General features: G+C 41.8%; 1 protein-coding gene and 1 pseudogene across 3 annotated transcripts in view; one reads left to right on the top strand and one right to left on the bottom strand.

Annotated features, from left to right (window-relative positions):
* LOC115167256 (ubiquitin carboxyl-terminal hydrolase 10) overlaps positions 1–10,354 on the bottom strand; it is a 35,975-nt gene extending 25,621 nt beyond the window's left edge. The window contains exon 1 of one of the 3 annotated variants that reach the window (XM_029721488.1): positions 10,334–10,354. In XM_029721488.1, the coding sequence (XP_029577348.1) occupies positions 10,334–10,336 (3 nt within the window). In that variant the 5' untranslated portion in view covers positions 10,337–10,354. Of the gene's footprint in view, positions 1–9,353; positions 9,683–10,333 lie in introns of those variants that run through there. The other 2 variants (XM_029721489.1, XM_029721487.1) reach the window with 2 other exon arrangements.
* A 178-nt stretch (positions 10,355–10,532) lies between these two features.
* LOC115167258 (MARVEL domain-containing protein 3-like) lies at positions 10,533–19,245 on the top strand (annotated as a pseudogene).
* Positions 19,246–24,558: the final 5,313 nt, after the last annotated feature.

Genomic DNA, 24,558 nt, shown 5'->3' with positions numbered 1-24,558 from the left:
AGTTGTGACAGACCCGTTGGAGAGGTAAAACTAGGCCTACTGGGAGAGGCCTTTCTTATAATCAGTCTGCCCAGATTGCGCCATGGGTTTGGGTAAAAATAAGGGACAACATGGAAAAGTGACGAGTCATGCAGCATTAGAATGGCAAAATGGCTCCCGGCAGCCCACTTCCCAGAGAACTGAGCCAAATGGAGAGACCCGACTCAATGGCTTCAGCCAATATGTAGCACATTCTAAGGCGGGAATGAACTTAAAACAACTGTACTGTAGGCCATTTTTTGTCATTTCTTCACAAGTGGAGTAAAACAGCACTTTTGAAATCTTAGCAGACATTTGGCTACAATGCATTATTTGATCAATCTTATGTCCCCAAATGTAACAACTTAAAAAATGTTCACACAATGTTCTGGGGAAGGAAAATGTTAATGGCAGTGAAGTATCATTATCTGGTATGCTGGTTTGGACTCAAATCCCATGGGTTCATCCAGCTGGGCTTGATATTAATGCTTGCTGGACAATAATAATATAGATTTAAGTTTCCCCAATTGACAAGTAAAAAAATGTAATCACAATATCAAACAATTACTCCAAATCAGAATTGGATCAGAGGCCAACATTGGAATAATAATTCCTACATGACAAAGTATATGTGATATGCATATATTGGGTACAGCCTCAGGTCCAAACCGATGCTGATATGAAGGAGGCGCCAGAAAATGTAGTCAAACTTTTATGAGAATTACATAAATATTGGCTAAACACCAGTCATGTTTGACAAATATAATGAAGGATAATTAACATCTGAAGGCTTGATTTTGTCGACATACTCGAGGCACGCTTCATTCAGATCAAATGGTCACAAGACCGGAGAGTGAAGGACAGTGCATGGTGCACACTGCACATCACCCACCTTGAATCTGAGCGGAGGTGGCCAACATTTTGAAACTATTTCATTATTTAATGGTCTTTTTTATTGAGCTTATAAAATGAATAAAAATTGATCAACATTTTAAGCAAAACTGTCTGATTAGATTACAAAAAAGTTACTGCCTCATTGTTTTTTTTACACTTTTATTTAATCTGCAGTGGTTATGAATTTTGGATCTGTCGTCCCAGAGTGTTTTAAACCGTAGACATACTAAAGTACAAGGTTGACATTTTAATGTTGCAGTAATTTATAGGCTACCAAAAGGTGGCCAGACATCCTTCAGGAAAGCCTTAAAGGGGCAGTGTTTTATTTTGAGACAGATATGCAGTCGTCAATAAGGAGAGTGCAGCCAACATTGCCGTCTGATTCTCTTTTCTATGGTAAAAAAATACAGTAATGCATTTTATTTTGTAAAGTGGTTCCTTGTAACATACAACTATGTAAAAATGGTGTTAGACCATTTTTCTATTTTTGGACAAGTGACATGTGGTTTTGGACAAGTTACAAAAAAAAGTTACTGTTAAGCCCTGTCCAGTGATTACTCCTTCTAGCTGCACCTTTTACACAAGACTCCACACTAATATGATTAAGCAAATTGAGTTGAGTACTGGCAACACTTTACACACTACACACAACCAAATTCCCCATATTAATAAATTGGAAGTGGGGTGGTCATTCTTATTGTTTGCAGAATCATGCAGAAATAACAAGTCCATATTGCTAATTTTCAATGACCCACATCGGAGGTTTCAAATACTTTCAAATATAGGAATCTCCAAATCTCACACACACACACCAAACCCTTCTGCCATCATCAATCAGTTTGTAACCCAACTGGACCAAGGCCAATCAATGTGTGTTCATCTAAACGGGAATCTTTAGGGAAGGCGTTAAAATGTCGGTACAAACCTGACAAGGCAATCCCCCTCCAGACCAGACACTAACAGTGGGATAGTACTCTAGCCAGCCACGTGCTGGCCACAGCCATACACTACTTTGTAAAGATAATTATAGCCAGCATGGGGAAGGCAGGTTATCTTAATCCCAGTCGCACTGCGTAATTGAAGGTCTCTTGCACTTGCTGCACACCGACGTGAATTGGTCCTTCAATCGCATGGCGACTTTTCTTGGTTTGGCTCATTACAGAATAGCAGGGGCCAAAAACATATCTGCATAGCATTACAGCCTGAAAATACATTCTTGAAATCTTTCAGTAGGCAACAAATAAAAAATGATTTCTAAACAAAACAAGTGTTGGTGGTGCATGGTGAGGGGAAGGTGTCCAATGATATGGAGCAGTAAAGAAAAAGGTTGAAACAAGCTCGCTAACCACACAGAATCCTCCCAGCGCATTTAACTGTGGGACATGAAAAGGGAGGCACAGAGAAAAGAAAGTGCAGTTCAAGCATATGTAACTCTTTGCAAATGAGGGCCCAACATTGCTGAAATGGCACTACAAGCGACAAACAGCCAGCTATAATCCAATGGCCTCAGGACAGCTAATACAATCACAACAGAAAGAATGTCACTTTGCCTCTTTCTACAGGCGTGCTACACGTACCACACTAAGCTTCCCTCGCTGTTCGTTTGGATTGAGGATTACCACAAAATGGCCAACTGTATTACTTCAACATGCTCCAGTGAGACGGCGTGCGCACACACACACACTTTTAATGAATGTGGTTAATTACAGATCAGGGAGCAGGGGTGGGGCTTACATTCTAAGGTGGGATCCATATGAAATATAAAGCACAATTACATTGTAGCTGATAAAAGGAGCTAAACTAGAGAAACTGAACACATGCTCATTTCTAATGTTAGTATACTTTATGTCAATAGAGTAGAATGATAATCATATATTGCAGATAGCAATCAATGAGGCTTCTGCTTAACTATAAACATAAATACATCCAAAGTTTGCTTTATGAGGAAGACAGCTTTAAGGAAGTGGATGGCTTAGAGGAGTGGGGGTGTATTAGAACATGTCAAACAAGAGCCAGTCAAACAAGATGTTCCACTGGAATTTCAAGTTACCAGACATTACCAACTCCCACCTGAGGTATACCTACAAGGACTGGGACTCCCTCATCACTACTACTACTACCCAGTGTTCCCTATTGGACTGGGACTCAGCCAGCCCGGCTCTACAAGGCCTCACAAATTGGAATGCAAAGAGTCACTATTAGTAAACTTGGCATACCATGAATATGCAACACTACAAATAAGGTCAAACACGTTTTGAATCAACCGATGATGCATGCCGGGGCTTGCGTATTACATTCTTATGAAGAAAAGTTAAGTATGATGAGCTAGCACAGTGAGTGATGCCCAAGAACTGAAAAAACATTAACTAAACACTGAGCAGAGACATGACAGAGAAGAACACTATAATTTATTCACATAAGAGACACTTTAATACAGGGCGATGTCATTCAAACACTACCAACAGCTGATTGATGGTTTTGCAGGACCTTTCAAGGGTACGACAAATGGGAGGCAGCTCTGCTTTCTAAACACTGCTCCACCCTGCTGTTCAGGAAAATACCTAACTAGCCAGGCAACGCTGAGCCTCATGATCCATTTACATTATGTTGAATCAGGAGCTCACCATTCAAAAAATGAAGGCCACCACCAAAATATCAGATCATCCTTGGAAATTAACCATAACCCTTTCCGTTGTTAATTTTTTTGACTTTAATTAACACATCAGATCTTCACTGTGACAAGAGGTTGCCATCTTCAGTTACAAACCTGTAATTAGGTCTAGGTTTACCCACAGCTACCCACTCCTAACCCGCACATTTGTCATGTGACATTTAGACAATCCACCATTCCCAAATCCATGCTGTACACCAACTGACGAAACTGTCAAAAACTAAAATATGGGCAAATACACAGTACAATATACTTAGGTAGAAACTATACAGGCCCATGAACCATTTTATGCTTGACGTCCACAATACGTGGAAGCATTTACTCAGCTGAAGATTCCTAGCACTCATTTACTAACTTAAAAAATGTTGTGATGGTACTTTGGTACGCAACTCTCAGACAACCCACTGCTGTGGTGTGGAACGGTGTCTAACAGCTACCATTCCTCTGCCCTTTTCTTCAATCTAGCAACCCTGAGTCATAATGCAAAGATGTGGCTTCTGCTGCTCCTTGTGCACAACCCATACATTGCAGTTACATTCCATTTTCTGCAACGGCATTGTCATTCAATCAATTTTCTTTTATGCCCCGAGACATCTTATATAGTGTAAAATGTAATTTTATTGTGAATCATAAATGAGTGTCTCCTTTATGTGCATTCAATGCCACTTCGCTCAATCCCTGATACCAGAGCCTTATATTAAGAATATAAAATGTTAGGGGACTCCTGTGTTAAAAATCACCGTTGGCAGCAATTACAGCTGCAAGCCTTTCTCGGTATGTGTAAAAGCTTTCCACACCTGGATTGTGCAATATTTGCCCATTATTCTTTTCAAAATTCTAAATGGTTGTTGATCATTGCTAGAAAACCATTCTCAGGTCTTGCCATAGTATTTCAAGCCGATTTAAGTCAAAACTAACTCAGCCACTCAGGAACATTCACTGTCTTCTTGGTAAGCAACTCCAGTGTGATTTGGCTTTGAGTTTTAGGTTATTTTCCTGCTGAAAGGTGAATTAATCTCCCAGCATCTGGTAGAAAGCAGACTGAATCAGGTTTTCCTCTAGGATATTGCCTGTGCTTAGATACATTCTGTTTCCTTCTTATCCTGAAAAACTCCCCAGTTCTTAATGATTACAAGCATACCCATAACATGATACAGTCACCACTATGCTTGAAAATATAGAGTGGTACTCAGATATATATTATTTGATTTGCCCCAAACATAACACTATGTATTGAGGACGGAAAGTGAATTGCTTTGCCACATTAACCTGTCAAGGTATAGGGGGCAGTATTTTCGATTTCAGATGAAAAGCGTGCCCAGCGTAAACTGCCTAATACTTGGGCCCAGAGGCAAATATTTGCATATTATTAGTAGATTTGGATAGAAAACACTGAAGTTTCTAAAACTGTTTGAATGATATCTGTGTATAACAGAACTCATATGACAGGCAAAAACCTGAGAAAAATCCAACTAGGAAGTGGGAGATCTGAGAATTGTAGTTCTTTTGAATCCCTATCGAAACTACAGTGTCTGTGGGGTCACGTTGCACTTCCTAAGGCTTCCATTGGCTGTCAACAGCCTTCATAAAGTTTTTTCATCATTCTCCTGTTACCGGGCAGAGAATAGTAGCTCAGTCAATGAGTGGACTGCCTGAGGACAAAGGGCTTGGTGATGCCCAATCCCGCCAGCACGCCCCTCCTTTTTCTCCTGGAATGAATACGCTATTGTCCGGTTGGAATATTAGCGCATTTTTACGTTAAAAATACCCTAAAGAGTGATTGTAAACAACGTTTGACATGTTTCTAAGAACGGTAATGGAACTATTTGACTTTGCGTCTCTGGTACTGCGCTCACGCATTATGCCTTTGGATAGTGATCTGAACGCACAAACAAAACAGAGGTATTTGGACATAAATATGGAGTATTTCAAACAAAAATAACATTTCTTGTGGAAGTAGGAGTCCTCGGAGTGCATTCTGACAAAGATCAGCAAAGGTAAGAGAATATTTATAATACTAATTCAGAGTTTTGTTGATGCCAGAACTTGGCGGGTAGCTGTATAGCTTGCTTCGATGGCTGAGCTATGTACTCAGAATCTTGAACAATGTGCTTTCTCCGTAAAGTTATTTTGAAATCTGACAAAGCGGTTGCGTCAAGGAGTAGTGTATCTATAATTCTTTCAATAACTGTTTTAAATTTTATCAACGTTTATTATGAGTATTTTTGTAAATTGATGTGCACATTCACCAGATGTTTTGGTGGGAATACATTTTCTGAACATCACGCGCCAATGTAAAATGCTGTTTTTGGATATAAATATGAACTTTATCAAGCAAAACATACATGTATTGTATAACATGAAGTCCTATGAGTGCCATCTGATGAAGATCAAAGGTTAGTGAATATTTTAGCTGTACTTTTGGTTTTTGTGATGCATGTCCTTGCTTGGAAAATGGCTGTGTGGATTTTCTTGTGAAGTTTATGTCCTAACATAATCTAATTTTATGCTTTCGCTATAAAGCCTTTTTGAAATCGGACAATGTGGTTAGATTAACGAGAGTCTTCCTTAAAATGGTGTAAAATAGTTGATTGTTTGAGAAAATGGATTTATGAGATTTTTGCTGTTTTGTATTTTGCGCTATGCTATTTCACTGGCTGTTGAATAGCGTGGGACGATCACGTCCCACCTAGCCCAGAGAAGTTAACTACAATGTTGTTGATCCATCCTCAGTTGTCTCCTATCACAGCCATTAAATTCTGTTTTAAAGTCACCATGGTAAAATCCCTGAGCGGTTTCCTTCCTCTCCGGCAACTGAGTTAGGACGGCTGTATCTTTGTAGTGACTGGGTGTATTGATACATCAGCCAAAGTGTAATTAATAACTTCACCATACTTGACTCAAGACATTTCAGCTTTTCATTTAATGAATGTAAAAACATAGTTCCACTTTGACATTATGGGGTATTGTGTGTAAGCCAGTGACAAACCTCAATTAATTTTATATTCAGGCTGTAACACAAAATGCTGAACAAGTCAAGGGGTGTAAATACTTTCTGAAGGCACTGTATATTATACCCTCAAATTTGAAACGTCTGCCATTCCTTGTATTGTAAACCAGGGGTTCTGAAAATTTTGCAGCCGGGGACCCCTTTTGTGATAGTAAATTCATGTGGGACTCCCTCAATCAGAACACAACTTGAATTTGATAAATATAGCTTACAATGAGTTTTATTAAGACTTCGGTAGTGCATGGTCAGATGAAACAAGTCTTGGGCCCTGGGAAGGAACATTTTTAAAGGGCCGTCTCTTGGCAGCGAAGAGAATCTGTCAGTTTAAGCTAATTTCCAGCAATCGACACATTTTGTCATGTGGCAGAGATGTTTGTTGTTGCAGCTTGAAAGCTAATATCTTAGCGGACCCCCATTGCAAACTAACAAGCTGCTAGCCAACACTAGCTAGCAAGCAGACATTAGCAACGGAAAGTTAACAGTAATAGTTATGATAGAATATTAGCTCGAAGCTAAACTGTTAGCTTGCTATGATCTTTTATAACATAGCTAGCTAGTAGTGCTGCGCGATTCGTGCTTTTAGGTCAGTTGTTTTCTTTATTAAAAACACTCATGATCTTCAATAATTCTTTGGGACATTAAATGCACTATGAATTATGCGGGTTGAATGATGTAACAGAATAAAATAAACAATTAATGGAAGTGACTGTCTCATCTCTATAGATCTGCTGCCTATGCTGTCTGACAAAATAACTATTTTAGTTGTTATTCAAAGTAAATAAGGCATACTTTGACTTCTGAATACCAACCATCGATCACTTCGATCAAGGGGTATCTACCTGAAAATACATGAAGAACCCGCTTTCTACCCCTCTCAACCGCACACTCTCTCGTCGCTTAGTCTCCGTGTCTGCTCCACATCGTTTTTATTATAGCTCAGCGCTCCAAACAGTCCGGAAAAGTAGGATGGCGCGCAATAGATAATGGTCATTGTAGTCAATCAGCACGTTTTCAGCACCAAAGTACGTAGAATATTAGCCTGTTGAAAACTACAACTCCCTACTATGTCACAGTTCAGACTTTAACCGATTTCTCTACAGAAACTGAGCATTGAGTTAAGAAAAAAACTAAAAGTTTAATTAAAATAATTGAACAGACATCGGTCAATTAGTTGTTTAAAAAATGAAAAATAACCAAGATTTATGTTAATCGCTCAGCACTACTAACTACTTGCCTGGGGGAGCAGATGGGTGATTTTCTAGATCCACCAAGGTCTGGAACGTCAGTGTTTAATTTAGGTAACGTTCTCTACAAGCCAGAATGTTGAATACAATTTCATTTGAACCTACCGGTTGTCTGCGTGGCTGGTCCTTATATAGGCAGGAATGAGAATATATCGACAGGAAAGTATTTTTAAACCAACTTTTGCTGGTAGTGTGTTCAGATGTCTATCACCTGAAGCATGCACAAACCATGTAAACAAGAGCACGAGCTTGGTAAGTATACATGCCTCGCATGCATGTATATGCATTGTGTTTATGCTTCATGTGAGAAATCTAACACTACCAGCACTTTGAAAACTTGGTTTAATAATAATTTATTGTGGATATATTATAGTCTCATTCCTGCCCACGCAGACAACTGGTAGAGTAGGTTGAAATTTTATTGGACATTCCAGCTTGTAATTAGATGACCATTTCCTGAATTAAAACAGATGTTCTATAGGTTGGTGCATTTTGAAATTCACCAGTCTAATCCCCAGCAGGCAAGCTAGCTACATGGATGTATACAGCCATATCTAGCTAGTTGACTAATGTTATTATACCTGGACAGAAGATATAGCTAGCTACCTTTCAATGTAGGATAGATAGCTAGCTAGTAGTTAGACTTCAGGCCGTGACAAGTCATTACATCTAAACAGATCATGGAAGTCTGTCCACATGAGTCAGCTTCCCTTGAAAGAAGCACAACTAGCTACGTGCTCTAAAGGGGACATAAAAAACGGAGTGCAGAATGCTCAAGTCCCGAACCGTTTGCAGAATCCTGAATGGTTCAGATTCGGAAATCTACCTAAACCGCCTCTGATCAGGCCCACTGTAGCTAGTAGCTATGTCATTAGCCACACCACCTGCGTCCGCACGAACTGTGGCTAGTTATCCAGCTAGCTATATTAAGCTAGGTAGCTAGCTGGCTAGACAAATCAATTAAAAAGTTACCATATACAATTTTATTAATACCTTGCTTATAACTCGTCGGCACTTTTACAATTCACTCATATCTAAATGCTAAGCTAGCTAACAAACAGTTATGAAAATCAAACAGGCCTGTCGCATCAGCCAGAGCAGGTGGGCCATGCACATACACGCAGCAATTTATCAACTACAAATTGTCAAAGGAAAATTACACCTGTTGGGAGTCTTTTGAATGTGGCATTTTAGCAACACAAAACGTGCACACACGATTTGTGTCAATTTTTTGATTTTCAGCTAACCCTACTTCGAGTACTGTTGGCTAATTTGAATGGAGGCTCCTCGGGCCTGTACCATGCTGGTGTTTCAATGGGGAAATAGGCTATTTAGGGCAGCATTAGCAAGCAATTTCATCACACTTTTCAATGACACGAGTTACCACTATATTTCGGCCAAGTAACATCTACAAATGTAACATTACTTAAGACTACTTTTTCATTAATCTTATGTCACAATGTGAAACAGTTAAAAATCCTAGACGTATCAGTAGCGTGAAGAGTTCTAACGTTACCTGGTTAACGTTACTCTGAGAAGCCATGCTCCCTGTGAGATTCTCTTTTCCAATCAGAAGATGGACGTTCTCCGGGGAAGGTGTTAGTTTGTTTTGTAATAATTATTACAAAAGACGGCCTAATTCGACATCTTTCTCGTTTTCTCGACAATGGACTGACATTTGTATTTTTAGGTTGTTTTATTGCTCCATCATATCACGCTGCTTCCCCCGCCGTCGCCGCCATTTCTGTCTCGCCTCCTCGCTTCTGGCCTGCGCGCGCCGCGGATGGCTAGTGTGCTCTGGGAACGCGTGCGTTTACGTCCGGGTAGGAGGATATAGTAGTGAACGTTTGACAGCTTGAGTAGGAGCTAAAAGAGCTGTCAGTTATGTATTGTTTAGGACAGACCGATTGTGTTGTTATAACTAAGATTTACTGCTATTTCAACATTCCATCCATGCACATTTGTAAAAAAAAATTATAATAAAAAAGGGGAAATGTGGGGGGAAAAGGAAATTAAAGGAAACACCCCTTCCCACTACTTTGGCACCAACCGAGCCGTCGGCCTGGGAACCTGGAACCCTTTCTCTTAAAACCACCTGTAGTTATTCTGCACTAAAATCTAACACAAAAAACTTCTCTGCTGCAGCTACTACAAATTCAACCTTCTGTGATTTACTTTCCATCTGTGCGGCTATGTTATGACCATAGCAATAAACGCCTAGAAGCCAACCTTACTAAAGCACAAACTGTTCGAATCCCTTACTACTCACAGGGATAGCTCCTGAGTGGCGCAGGTGGCCTAAGATACTGCGTCACTGCAGCAGTACCTGGTTCAAATCCAGGCTACATCACATCCGGCCGTGATTGGGAGTCCCAATTGTGACGCACAATTGGCCCAGCGTTGGCCGTCATTGTAAAAAATAATTTGTTCTTAACTGACTTGCCTAGTTATTAAATAAAGGTTATATAAAAAAATAATACTCTCAGGCTCCCTCACCATTTGCCCACCATCCTATCCTCTACTTTCATCACCGCATCAGCATAAGACACTTGCTGCGCTGCTCTCACCCCGGAACAGTCAACCTGTCTCACTTGCACGGACATGTCTGATCCCCAGCAACATGGCCACTTCCTCAATTGAAACACCACTTTATCCACCGACACTACACTCCCTTTTGTCCCATGCCCTCGGAATGCTGTTTTGGTAGTAGGGGTGGAGTTCTATAGGGCGTACAGGTGAGAGGGAGGAGCTTGGAAACGAAAGAAGTGCCAAGATACAGGAAAAGTAAAAGACTTAAAGAATCCAATCATTCGCACAAATGAATCCAGATAAGAACTAGAATTAAGAGGTATTGTTAATTTCTTTATTCTATGATTCTTCATTCATCAATTCGTTATCTCAATGTTTGGTTCGCTTCAACAAACAGCATACCTGTGAGCCTTATCATTCGTCACAGGTAACATGAAAATGCATATATTTTTTTAATCTTCATCAAATATACTAACAAACGTTATTGCCTAGTGCCTACTGCCCTCGAGTCACAACCTGGTCTCAGAGCATTTCGTATTACTCTGTACGTAAATCTGAGACACACCGGTTAGTATGTTATGTTACGTTTCGTATGGTATTAATTTGTGGATGTCCATTTCGTATGATATGTTATGACCTTTGGGTTGCTAGACGCTCACGTTATACTTTCGGTTTTGCCATAAGTAACAATCTGTTTTATGTAACTATACCAAACATCATACTAAATGGTGTACCTCGGATTTACGTACAGAATAATACGAAATGCTCGGAGACCAGGTTGCGAGTCAGTGTCAGCATTTCTGTTTGACGTTTTAAACCATTATCAGTTTTTCAATGTGTATTCAGTTATGTGCAGAATCATCACAGTATCATTAGAGTTGGGTCTGACAGTGACCCGTGTCCTGGGTGGTTCTTACCTGACCAGGTTGGAACCATACAGGGAAAACACCCCCAAAACCTGCCCCGCTTTCATTTGGCTCCTGATGCGTCTCTTCCTATTGGCTCCAGGCTACTTCCTCATTCTATGGGTTGCAGTGAGTCATGGGGAAATGCTTCCCACTGGGCAGCTGTATCACAGTGTCGCCGGGCGGTACTGCGCCCCGTAGAATGCCGAAATAGCCACAAGACAATGAAAAGATAAGCTTCCAGGAGCCAATTGAAAGAAGGGGTGGGTTTTGGCGGGTTTCTCCTGGGCCGTTTTTGCCTGGTAAGGTAAGAACCGCCCAGGATGTGGGTCACAGTCAGACTATATTGTATAATTCGGGTTTCATCCCTGCCCCTGGGCTCCTTAAGGAGAGATACCCCTTACTGCTGCTGTTAGATTACTGAGTAAAGATGGGGGCAGTCATTTCTGAATCGGAGGAATGCCACATGGTAACTGTCACTAGTGCCAACAAGCATTGCCACCAATGTTTAGTAGGGCTACATGCACAAATAATAGATTGGGATTGTCATCTGATCTCCCTGAGATATCTGTATGACACCTTTACACTAATACTCAATTAATCATGACAATGTTCATTCTAATAATTTTTCAGAGAAGTGGCCAAGAGACCAGACAATGCCAGAGAGGAGCAGATACCTGGAGAGGGATGAGTATAACGAGATACAACAGCAGGGAGAGGGACCGCACTCAGGACAGAGGAAGCTCCTCACATGAAGAGAGAGACCGGGAAAGGCAAAGAGAGAGAGAGTGGCAGAAGAGAGACAAAATGGATGAGAGATACAGAGATGAGAAGGGCTCTGGAGATGACAGAGAGAAGGACTACTCTGACCGACAGCGGGATATGACACCCCGCTCTCACAAGGACCCACCACCTGGCCACAGAGGCGGTAGTCAACAAGGACAACAGAGAGCGTAAGAGACCATCTGACTGTCACAGAGTTGCTTCCACTGTTACCATCCTGGGCATGGGCAATTCCACAGTAACAGAATGATTCAGAAACTCACATTTTTCACTTTAGAATATGTGCAAAACAAAAACCAATCATTGTAAAATCATAACAAACCATACTGCACAACTCTATGCACAAGGACTACTTAATTTCCACCTTTTTTTTATTACAAAAACACATTTACGGTTTGTGCTGTCGTTCTGTTACCAAACTTTGCATCTACACTGTTCTTCAAGTAAATGTGGTTTTGTCCAACGCAGACATTTTTATCTCAATATCAAATTTCTGGGTAACAATTTAGTACGTTACTGTGATTGTTTTCAATTAAAATGAAAATAGATTTGCAAAGAGGGGAAAACTGAAAGCTTGCTGTTATACTGTAGACAGGTTGGCTGACATTACGGAAATGATACACACGCATCGGTGTAGCCGCACGTTATGATTCTGAATGGTCAGATAGCTAGCAACAATGACAAGAAGCTGCTTTGTGGGGAATTGTCGGTGGCTTGTTTCAGCTCATTGTATCTTGTTATTGATACCATGTCTTGTTTTAAGGTGTTTTGACTGATTTTATGTCACTGCTAATATGGTCAAATTTGCTAGCTAGCTAACCAACAAATGGAATAATGTATGAGAGACAAGTGCTCATTGTGAAAAGGTATTTGTTTCAATAAACATTTGGAGAAGAAATATAGTTCACATGTTGTCAACAACCAACCTTCTCTGTTTTGCCCCATAGTTGAGCACATGTTGGTTTTGCTGCTTAACAACCAACCCCTCTATGGGCAGAGAGGTTTGGAACTCTTTCTTATTGGTCTATTAACTAATTTACCATCTGGTGATGTCACCAGGCAGGCCAAAACTCCATCCCACCAAAACATTAAAAAGGCATTATTATAATTTTCACAATATTATTCCAACCTCAGTGTGGAAATATACAGAGTACAAAACAATAGGAACACCTTCCTAATATTGAGTTGCACCCCTTTTGCCCTCAGCCTCAATTCGTCAGGGCATGGATTCTAGAAGGTGTTTATAGCTTTCCACAGGGAGGCTAGCTTGCTTTCCCCGGTCTGCTAACTGCTAGCTTGCCTGCCCCGGTCTGCTAACTTGCCAGCCCCGGTCTGCTAACTGCTAGCTTGTTTAGCCCCAGCCTACTAACTGTTACCTTGTTAGCATCGGCCTGCTAACTGTCTGAATCGCCGTGTCCCCAGTCAGCCCAACCACTCACTGGACCCATATGTTCACTTGGCTACGCATGCCTCTCTTTAATATCAATATGCCTCGTCCATTACTGTCCTGGTTAGTGATTACTGTCTTATTTCACTGTAGAGCCTCTAGCCCTGCTCAATATGCCTTAACCAACCATGTTGTTCCACCTCCTACGTATGCGATGACATCACCTGGTTTAAACGTCTCTAGAGACTATATCTCTCTCATCATTACTCATGCCTAGGTTTACCTCCAATGTACTCACATCCTACCTTACCTTTGTCTGTACACTATGCCTTGAATCTATGCTATCGTGCCCAGAAACCTGCTCCTTTTACTTTCTGTTCCGAACGTGCTAGACAGCCAGTTCGTCTAACCTTTGGCCATACCCTTATCCTACTTCTCCTCTTTTCATGTGGAGGTTAATCCAGGTCCTGCAGTGCCTAGCTCCACTCCCACTCCCCAGGTGCTCTCATTTGTTGACTTCTGTAACCGTAAAAGCCTTGGTTTCATGTATGTTAACATTAGAAGCCTACTCCCTAAGTTTGTTTTACTCACTGCTTTAGCACACTCTGCCAACCCGGATGTCTTAGCCGTGTCTGAACCCTAGCTTAGGAAAACCACCAAAAACCCTGAAATCTCCATCGCTAACTACAACACTTTCCGCCAAGATAGAACTGCCAAAGGGGGCGGTGTTGCAATCTACTGCAAAGATAGTAATACAGAACTCTGCAGGCTATCCAAGTCTGTACCCAAACAATTCGAGCTTCTACTTCTAAAAATTCACCTTTCCAGAAACAAGTCTCTCACTGTTGCCGCTTGCTATAGACCTCCCTCTGCCCCCAGCTGTGCCCTCGATACCATATGTGAATTGATTGCCCCCCATCTATCTTCTGAGCTCGTGCTATTAGGTGACCTAAACTGGGACATGCTTACCACCCCGGCCATCCTACAATCTAAGCTTGATGCCCTCAATCTCACTCAAATTATCAATGAACCTACCAAGTACAAACCCAAATCTGTAAACACGGGCATCTTCATAGATGTCATCCTAACTAACTCGCCCTCCAAATACACCTCTGCTGTTTTCAATCAAGATCTCAGCGATCATTGCCTGCATCCGTAATGGGTCTGCGACCAAACGACCACCCCTCATCACTGTCAAACGCTCCCTAAAACACTTCTGCGAGCAGGCCTTTCTAATCGACCTGGCCAGGGTATCCTGGAATGACATTGACCTCATCCCGTCAGTAGACGATGCCTGGCTATTCTTTAAATGCCTTCCTCACCATCTTAAATAAGCATGCCCCACTCTAAAAACTTAGAACTAGGAATAGAAATAGTCCTTGGTTCACTCCAGACCTGTCTGCCCTTGACCAGCACAAAAACATCCTGTGGCGTTGTGCATTAGCATCGAATAGCCCCCGTGATATGCAACTTTTCAGGGAAGTTATATACACAGGCAGTTAGAAAAGCTAAGGCTAGCTTTTTCAAACAGAAATTTGCATCATGTAGTACTAACTCAAAAGTTCTGGTACACTGTGAAGTCCATGGAGAATAAGAGCACCACCTCCCAGCTCCCCACTGCTCTGAGGCTCGGAAACACTGTTGCCACCGATAAATCCACTATAATTGAGAATTTCAATAAGCATTTCTCTACGGCTGGCCATGCTTTCCACCTGGCTACCCCTACCCCGGTCAACTGCCCGACACCCTCCACAGCAACCCGCCAAAGCCCCCACCATTTCTCCTTCACCCAAATCCAGATAGCTGATGTTCTGAAAGAGCTGCAAAATCTGGACCCCTACAAATCAGCCAGGCTAGACAATCTGGACCCTCTTTCTAAAATTATCTGCCGAAAGTGTTGCAACTCCTATTACTAGCCTGTTCAACCTCTCTTTCGTATCGTCTGAGATTCCCAAAGATTGGAAAGCTGCCGCGGTCATCCCCCTCTTCAAAGGGGGTGACACTCTAGACCCAAACTGCTTCAGACATATATCTATCCTACCCTGTCTTTCTAAGGTCTTCAAAAGCCAAGTCAACAAACAGATTACCGACCATTTAGAATCCCACCGTACCTTCTCTACTATGCAATCTGGTTTCAGAGCTGGTCATGGGTGCACCTCAGCCATGCTCAAGGTCCTAAACGACATCATAACCGCCATCGATAAGAGACATTACTGTGCAGCCGTATTCATCAACCAGGCCAAGGCTTTCGACTCTGTCAATCACCACATTCTTATTGGCAGACTCGACAGCCTTGGTTTCTCAAATGATTGCCTCGCCTGGTTTACCAACTACTTCTCTGATAGAGTTCAGTGTGTCAAATCGGAGGGCCTGTTGTCCGGACCTCTGGCAGTCTCTATGGGTGTGCCACAGGGTTCAATTCTCGGGCCGACTCTCTTCTCTGTATACATCAATGATGTTGCTCTTGCTGCTGGTGATTCTCTGATCCACCTCTACGCAGACGACACCATTCTGTATACTTCTGGCCCCTCTTTGGACACTGTGTTAACTAACCTCCAGACGAGCTTCAATGCCATACAACTCTCCTTCTGTGGCCTCCAACTGCTCTTAAATGCAAGTAAAACTAAATGCATGCTATTCAATCGATCACTGCCCGCACCTGCTCGCCCGTCCAGCATCACTACTCTGGACGGCTCTGACTTAGAATACGTGGACAACTACAAATACTTGGGTGTCTGGTTAGACTGTATACTCTCCTTCCAGACTCACATTAAGTATCTCCAATCCAAAATTAAAGCTAGAATCGGCTTCCTGTATCGTAACAAAGCATCCTTCACTCATGCTGCCAAACGTAAACCCTCGTAAAACTGACCATCCTACCGATCCTCGACTTCGGTGATGTCATCTATAAAATAGCCTCCAACACTCTACTCAACAAACTGGATGCAGTCTATCACAGTGCCATCCGTTTTGTCACCAAAGCCCCATACACTACCCACCATTGCGACCTGTACACTCTCGTTGGTTGGCCCTCACTTCATACTCGTCGCCAAACCCACTGGCTACAGGTTATCTACAAGTCTGTGCTAGGTAAAGTTCCCCCTTATCTCAGCTCACTCGTCACCATAGCCGCACCCACTCGTAGCACGCGCTCCAGCAGGTATATCTCACTGGTCACCCCCAAAGCCAATTCCTCCTTTGGTCGTCTTTCCTTCCAGTTCTCTGCTGCCAATGACTGGAACGGACTGCAAAAATCTCTGAAGCTGGAGACTCATATCTCCCTCACTAGCTTTAAGCACCAGCTGTCAGAGCAGCTCACAGATCACTGCACCTGTACAGCCCATCTGTAAACAGCCCATCTATCTACCTACCTCATCCCCATACTGTATTTATTTATTTATCTTGCTCCTTTGCACCCCAGTATCTCTACTTGCACATTTGTCTTCTGCACATCTACCATTCCAATATTTAATTGCTATATTGTAATTACTTCGCCACCATGGCCTATTTATTGCCTTAACTTACCTCATTTGCACTCACTGTATAAAGACTTTTTGTTCTACTGTATTATTGACTGTATGTTTTGTTTATTCCATGTGTAACTCTGTGTTGTATGTGTCGAATTGCTATGCCTTATCTTGGCCAGGTCGCAGTTGCAAATGAGAACTTGTTCTCAACTAGCCTACCTGGTTAAATAAAGGTGAAATAAATACATATATTAACTCCAATGCTTCCCACAGTTGTGTCAAGTTGGCTGGATGTCCATTGGGTGGTGGATCATTATTGATACACATGGGAAACTTTTGAGCTTGAGAAACCCTGCAGCATTTGTTTAACTTTCCAATCATTGGTTTTTGTTTGGCATACCTTTTAAAGTGAAAAATCTGTGTCTGCCTCATTCTGTTACAGTCGAATTGCCCGCATATACTGCACAGCCTGAGAAGGCTTCGGTTTCACTGGTTTGGGATTGACTCCTTGTAATGTCTGTCTGCTAGTGTTTGAATGGCACATTGACTCTTTGGGTACCCAAAGTCAATACACACCCCTGGAATACAAAACCTGCTCTCTGCCATGGAGGGTTGTTAAGGTGGGTTTATGTGGTATAGTTTCAATGTAAGATTTGGCAGACGTCAACTTCTGATTTTGTCTTTGCAGGTATACAGAAGACTCCACGTCTCCCTCTGTGGCAAAATACTATGAGCCACAACAGACAGGCTCTGTACAACCTCAGATATGCCTTAACAGCCAGAGGCAAGTCATGTTTAAATTAAATAACAACCAGCAACAACTTACACCTGAAATGTTGAGGTGGTAGAATTGTTTGTGGGTGAATCTCGCTGGTACAGTGTAGTAGGCGTTGTTCTGTTTGATTGGTCCTGGGATTTATTCACTAGGAACCGAACAGAACCAACTGGGGAGGGACCTACCTGAATTTGTCCAATAGAAACTCTCATTTTCGTTGGGCGTAACCGATTGCCGTTGCAAAACGTTTTGGACTAATGATTACACCCTTGTAGTAGGAATGTAGTTGGGTAGGTTACGAATGACCTAACCAACCACATGACCAGGCCTCTCCGAGGGTACAGGGTCTTTATAATGACGGGATTGTAGTTTTGTATTATAATATCTGTATTACTCAACGTTTAGGAGTTTTTGTATTTGGTTTCTTTCTCCAAATTGGTTGTTCATCCATGATATGTTTAATTCACACTATGGCATACTGTATGTTCTATCTCCCTCTGAGGTGGAATTTCCACTGAAATTAACCATCACTCCTTTAGGCAGTGTTGGTTGAACTTGGATCAACCTCAATTTAGCTGCATAAACCTCCATCTCTTGTGAAATGTATAACTTGACCTTCTACTCAGCTCGCTTTCTCCCGGAAGCTCTTACTGTATGATAAGTATTTGAATTTAGCTATTTCTTGATCTGTTCAGGTCTTTGCCAGATAATGGAGGTCTTTGTAAGCCTGCTGGTCGTCATCTGCTCAGGAGTGTCCTACAGTAACTCCGGGGGTTACCGGGACCTGGCTAGCCTCGGGGGTCTCTACCAGTACTACTATGGAGGAGCACAGGCTTTCACTGGAGCCGACAGGGTCAAGGAGCTGGACAAACTGTTCCACCAGCTCAAGCTGCCTCCATACATCTTCAGCATGGCCTGTGGAGGGGCTCTGATGGTTTATGCCTGCATCATTCTGGCTTTGAGGATCCTGAGAGTCCCTTACCGCTGGCCCCCTGTGCTGCTGGGTGAGGCCCTGGTGAGCTTCCTGATCGGCCTGGGCTACATCCCTGCCCTTCTACTTCATCAAGCTGCAGGAGACCTACGACAACCCCTGTACGGAGAGGGAAGCGCTCTACAAGAGCAAAGGGCATCAAGGCTTTGCGTGTGCACTCAATGGAGCAGACATCGCTGGAGGCCTCTTCGGGGGTGCTTGGAATCATTGTTTTCATCTTTGGAATGGTCTTGCCTTCCGTGCTTTCAGGGCAGTGCGTGAGATGGAGACCGAGAGCGATGGAAGATGGTAACTTAGAACAGGTTTGCTCATCCCCCACTGTGAATATAAAGGATACAAATGTAGGGTTGAGATCAAATTCAGTCAAACAGCTATAAATATTAGTGCATTTTATATGAACTGTGATTAAAAAAAAAGTGTTGAACTGTACAAAGAGCAATTTTGTACATTTGTGACTTTTGTTCTGATAAGTTTTATAAAACTTCAAAAACGCACACTTGTTTTACTAAATGTTACAGATGTGAGACATCTACAGTGTCAAAAACATTTTCTAATAAAAATCTTAAATAGATGCATTTCTCTTCCTCATGAACCCTCTTGCCTAGAATATCTCTATCTTACCTTGAAGAATAGTTATTGTCTGTGGGACTGAAAACAAATCTTTATTGGTGTGGAGCAGAGCAAAGAGATGAGGGGTGTATTCATTTCGCCGATTCTGTTGCAAAACGTTTCTTAAACGGAAGCGAACGGAAAGGGATCTACCTGAATTAATCCAATAAAGATCTCGTTTTTCTTCCATTTGGTTCTGAAACGGTTTCCGTAATGCAGCTGAGAAGCAAATCCATGGTGTTTCTGAGGACAATGTCTGGCCAACTCTATCATCAGAAAGACAACCGAGGGGAACAGAAGGTAGGGAAATGATAGAAATGCTCCAAGGCCCAGGTTTTTCACAGTATAAATTTTTATTGCTACTTGGCTGAAAGTTAATTAAAAATACAGCTTTTCTGCTCAAAACTAGTCATAGCAGCATCTCAAATGAAATAATAAACCATCGCCCACTCAATTTTAAGGAGTACAATTCTGGCTGACAAACAGCAAAAGTGCTCATGGTTAGTCATTTTCCTAAATTATAAAACACAAGGTATCCTCAAACTATTTACATCAAATATTTAACATCATTAAAATATGTAGCAGTTTTCTGCATGCTAAAATATAAACAAAAATATTAGATATGCTCCAGATATTCAAAACAATGCCTTGGCTTACAAACATAATGTTAACATTTTGTACAAAGTAATCACATATATGCACTGTATATATTTTATATTTATATGCATTTATATATGGCATGCTTCAGACATTAAATATATGAATTAGTGTCTTAAATAAAAATACAATAATCTGTGACGGTATACTATAGAATCCCTTTATTCTAGATTCTGTAGTGGAGAAGGACCTATACATTTGCATGAAACAATGTACAAAAATAAACCTCAGCTTCTTGGCATTGAGAGAAAATATTCAAGCATCTCTAGAAAAGAATGTACAGAAAGAAAGGTGAGATCAAACAATGTTTACTTTGGTCACATGTTAAACAATTGGAACATCCTCAATCTCAGATTCTTTCCAGAGTTCACCATAATCATTTAACAGTATGGAAATTCATTCTGTTAAATATAACAGCAACACATGCATGCACGTGTGCATACTTTCTCACTCAGACCGCAAATTACAAACAGGCAGCATGTTCTCCCTCTGAGAAGAGAAATAAAACCTAGAATGTGTTTTTCAGAGATTGGATTAACTGAATCAGAAAAGCATTGACACCATAACCTACTTAAATATGCATACCCTAGCACACACACACTCCGCTGTATTTATATAGGATTATGGTGCTCTCAGATCATGAACAGTAGTTGATCTCCTCTACTAAATAATTAAAGGGAATACTTTGCCATCATTGTGATGTCACCTTGATCTGTTACTCTGTGTTCCATCTTACTGTAGCTATACATACGGTTTGCATATGTACAGGCACATTTATTCCTCTATCTAGATTAATGACCTTCTCAATCAATATTGTTTCTAGCTCTTGTTAGCAGGAGTCAACTTTTTGGTTCTTTACAAAAACAAGGGAGAGTTGACTAAATAAAATAGCAAATAATACTTGGCTAAGGATCTGCAGATGCATGTTCTGACATACGGAATGCATTTTTGGCTGCTAGAGCACGTAGCATGGGTGCATTTGGGACGCACAGAGCTTAGTAGTGTTTTGCTGGTCCCCACTTGGCAAACTAGGGCCCAATTATGGAGCCTCTTGATCAACTTTTCTACATGGATCACTGCGCAGAGAGAGTTGACAAAAGGTCAAAACGCACACGATGGCAGAACACTGCACTTCATGATTCACACACACATGCATACGCACACAGACAAGAATGTTCAGTTACTACTCATTGTCATAGTTAAGAAAAAAAGGATCCTCCTATTTTCAGGTCAGGTGTGTAACCTGTTAGTAATATATACAGGTGACACTTTGCATATTTGATGTGAGGGAATTCATGTTCATAATCATCGACATTGTGTAGTGTATTTGAAGTCCAACTTCCTATTCATTAAGAGGATTGAGAACTTTGAATTATCTTGTTCCACCAACCACATCAAAGACAATCTCCTCTTCATACTGTTCTTATGTTCTCAACTTAAATGCCACATGAAAATGTCAAATGTGTGCAAGCTCAAATCTGTTTCTTTAGTATGTCCTGAAATGCTATTTTTGTTTTTAGGGTGGAGGGCAAACCCACACCTGTGGTGCTGACATGTACCTGTGTTGCCACCTGAGGCACAGCAGGTGGCTTCCGTTAGCAAACAAAGCAATATTCAAACGGCCTGCTTTCTGCCACTTATCATCCCTAGAATGAGCTAACCTTTTACCCCTCAACACCAGCTGCTGTTCCTCTCATGGAAGCAGAATGACTCAATACAAAAAAGCCTTAAGACTTGAACAAGGAAGAACAATGCCCGTCTTTGTGCTAAAAGACAAACTTGCATCCACCAGAAAAAGCAGTTTTGTAATTCTCTCACACTTGACTTTGAATTATTAGCACTTCTATTGGATACTTTCTCTTAGAGAAGACATGATATGTTTGGCTGACAGAAGCCACAACAACAACAACTCAAGCCCTATGAGTTAATGTGCATTTTTGATAAATATCTCACATAATACTCAAATATCAATCTTTGAATATATTCATCTCCCTATGTACAAAGTGCTTTAAACAGTGTTCGATCCTTTGAAGAGCAGATTTGTCTGAAGTTGGGACAAAATAAGTGAATTAGACTTACGTAATACATCTCATATTATAAGCAAGCAGGCTTTAGAAAGGCAAATTCACCAATCATTCCAGTCAATAACGTTAAGAATGTAAATAGCCATTTCGAAGCCGCTGTGAGGTTTTTGAGCATCTAAAATATTGCCAATTCTACTAAACCTTTAGAATCCACCCCTCTGGTCCCAAGCCTTGTTCTACTGCCCTGAAACTTTACATTTACTTTGCCTTGCTCCCTCTGCAATTTGGAGAAAATAATGCAAAATATTGGATTTTTAGGTGTTCTATGCTCCTGATCTTGCCACGTAAGGTCAAAGTGCAAAACCAGCTCCACTAAAGGAAATAAAACCAACAGAAAAAGACAGTCCCCATCATCATTAGGACTGGCAGCGCTGCATTAAGGCTATGAACAAGCATAGAGAGGGTTGTAGCTAGCTAAGCAGCTATGGTAAGTACAACACTACAACCATGCTACTGGCCTTTTCACAGCGGCATCTAGGAACACATCCTGGTCATTCTCTAGTCAGACCACAAGCCCCCTCTTACTAAGTCAGACTGTTGTCCTCTCTAGAATGGGTTAGGCAGTTTGGCACAAGGGGGATAGATTTTGGTCTGCAGCTTTGTTATATCAATGATGAGTCAGTTAGCGGTATACTATCCTCTAACATCGGCGGAGCACAAGTGCATCTTTATAGAAATGTCATATTCACAGTCTACTGACCCATATTATGCAGATGCCTTTATTCAAAGTAATGTCTATGACTGACATATTTCACCATGTTTGTGCTAGATAAAAGCCAGGGCCATACTGCGGACCACTCCATACCTCAGCAACACTAAAACCATTAGCAAATGCCCCAAATAAAGCCTGAACTCAAATTCTGATGCAAAATGAATGGCTTACACGCAATACTTTAGTTTTTTTCAATAGTTTTTTCGCTCTTATCGTGACACAAAAGTGCTTTGCCCATTGTGATGTCATCACTTGATTATCCAGTGAGGTGGATATGTAATGTCTAAGTTAATGTCTCATTGACCCAATACATAAGAATACCTGGGTTTTTATTTTGTGTGTCAAAATACAGTCAATACTTTAACCCACATCCGCATCATCCCAGGACACAAATTTGAGATGATGCAATCATTAGCTCCGGTGAGTTGATTTGTAGATAAGAGTATTGTATATTGTAGATTTTTGCTAAAATTCCACAAACATAATCTGATAAACCCCTTTTACATTTACATTACATTTAAGTCATTTAGCAGACGCTCTTATCCAGAGCGACTTACTTTTCTCGTTGGTTGGATGGTATAAACCAAAGGTCCTCTGACAGCTATGGAACATATGGAGCAGACAAAGGCTTGTCTCCACACTGTGAAAGAAAAGTAAGATAACGTCCTCCTCAGCATTAGGTCAGGTGTTCTACATGCCCCTTGAACCGTTGTTCCTTCACAATACCCCATCTACTTGCCTCTAGCAAACACCTGTTGAATTGATGTTGCCACTCATGTGAGCTTCACGCCACCCCTCTTACTCAAACCAGCACTTATTGTCGCCAAGACAACAATGAGCTTTTCTGTCCTGCCAACAAAAACACACTGTGCTTGTTCTGAATCTGTTATACAGTAGGTGGTAGTGGTCGTGCTGTTATGTTCCTACTTGCCTCTAGCATACACAGTCTGAATCCTTGTACCACAGAGTAAGGCCAGTCAGCCCAGTTTCCAGTCCTGCCAGCCATGTCGGCTGCCATTGTGCAGTCAACAGGTCACACACACACACACAGAGAGACACAGAGCGACAGAGACACAGACAGACAGAGAGAGCGACACAGACAGACAGACAGACAGACAGACAGACAGACAGACAGACAGACAGAGACAGAGAGCGACACAGACAGACAGACAGACAGAGCGACACAGACAGACAGACAGACAGACAGAGCGACACAGACAGACAGACAGAGCGACAGAGCGACAGAGCGACAGAGCGACAGAGCGACAGAGCGACAGAGCGACAGAGCGACAGAGCGACAGACAGACAGACAGACAGACAGACAGACAGACAGACAGACAGACAGAGAGAGCGACACAGACAGACAGACAGAGAGAGCGACACAGACAGACAGACAGACAGACAGAGCGACACAGACAGACAGACAGACAGAGAGAGCGACACAGACAGACAGACAGAGAGAGCGACACAGACAGACAGACAGACACACAGACAGACACAGACAGACAGACAGACAGACAGACAGACAGAGAGAGAGACACAGACAGAGAGAGAGAGACAGACAGACAGAGACAGAGCGACACATACAGACACAGAGAGACAGAGCGACACAGACAGACAGAGCGACCCAGACAGACAGAGAGAGCGACCCAGACAGACAGAGAGAGCGACACAGACAGACAGAGAGAGCGACACAGACAGACAGAGCGACACAGACAGACAGAGAGAGCGACACAGACAGACAGAGACAGAGAGAGCGACAGACAGACAGACAGAGACAGAGAGAGCGACACAGAGACAGAGAGAGCGACAGACAGACAGA

The sequence above is a fragment of the Salmo trutta genome, chromosome 29 (genome assembly GCF_901001165.1).
Source record: "Salmo trutta chromosome 29, fSalTru1.1, whole genome shotgun sequence".
Classification (NCBI taxonomy): Eukaryota; Metazoa; Chordata; class Actinopteri; order Salmoniformes; family Salmonidae; genus Salmo; species Salmo trutta.
The sequence above is the reverse complement of the archived record's forward strand: the minus strand, read 5'-3'. Positions and strand labels throughout refer to the sequence as shown.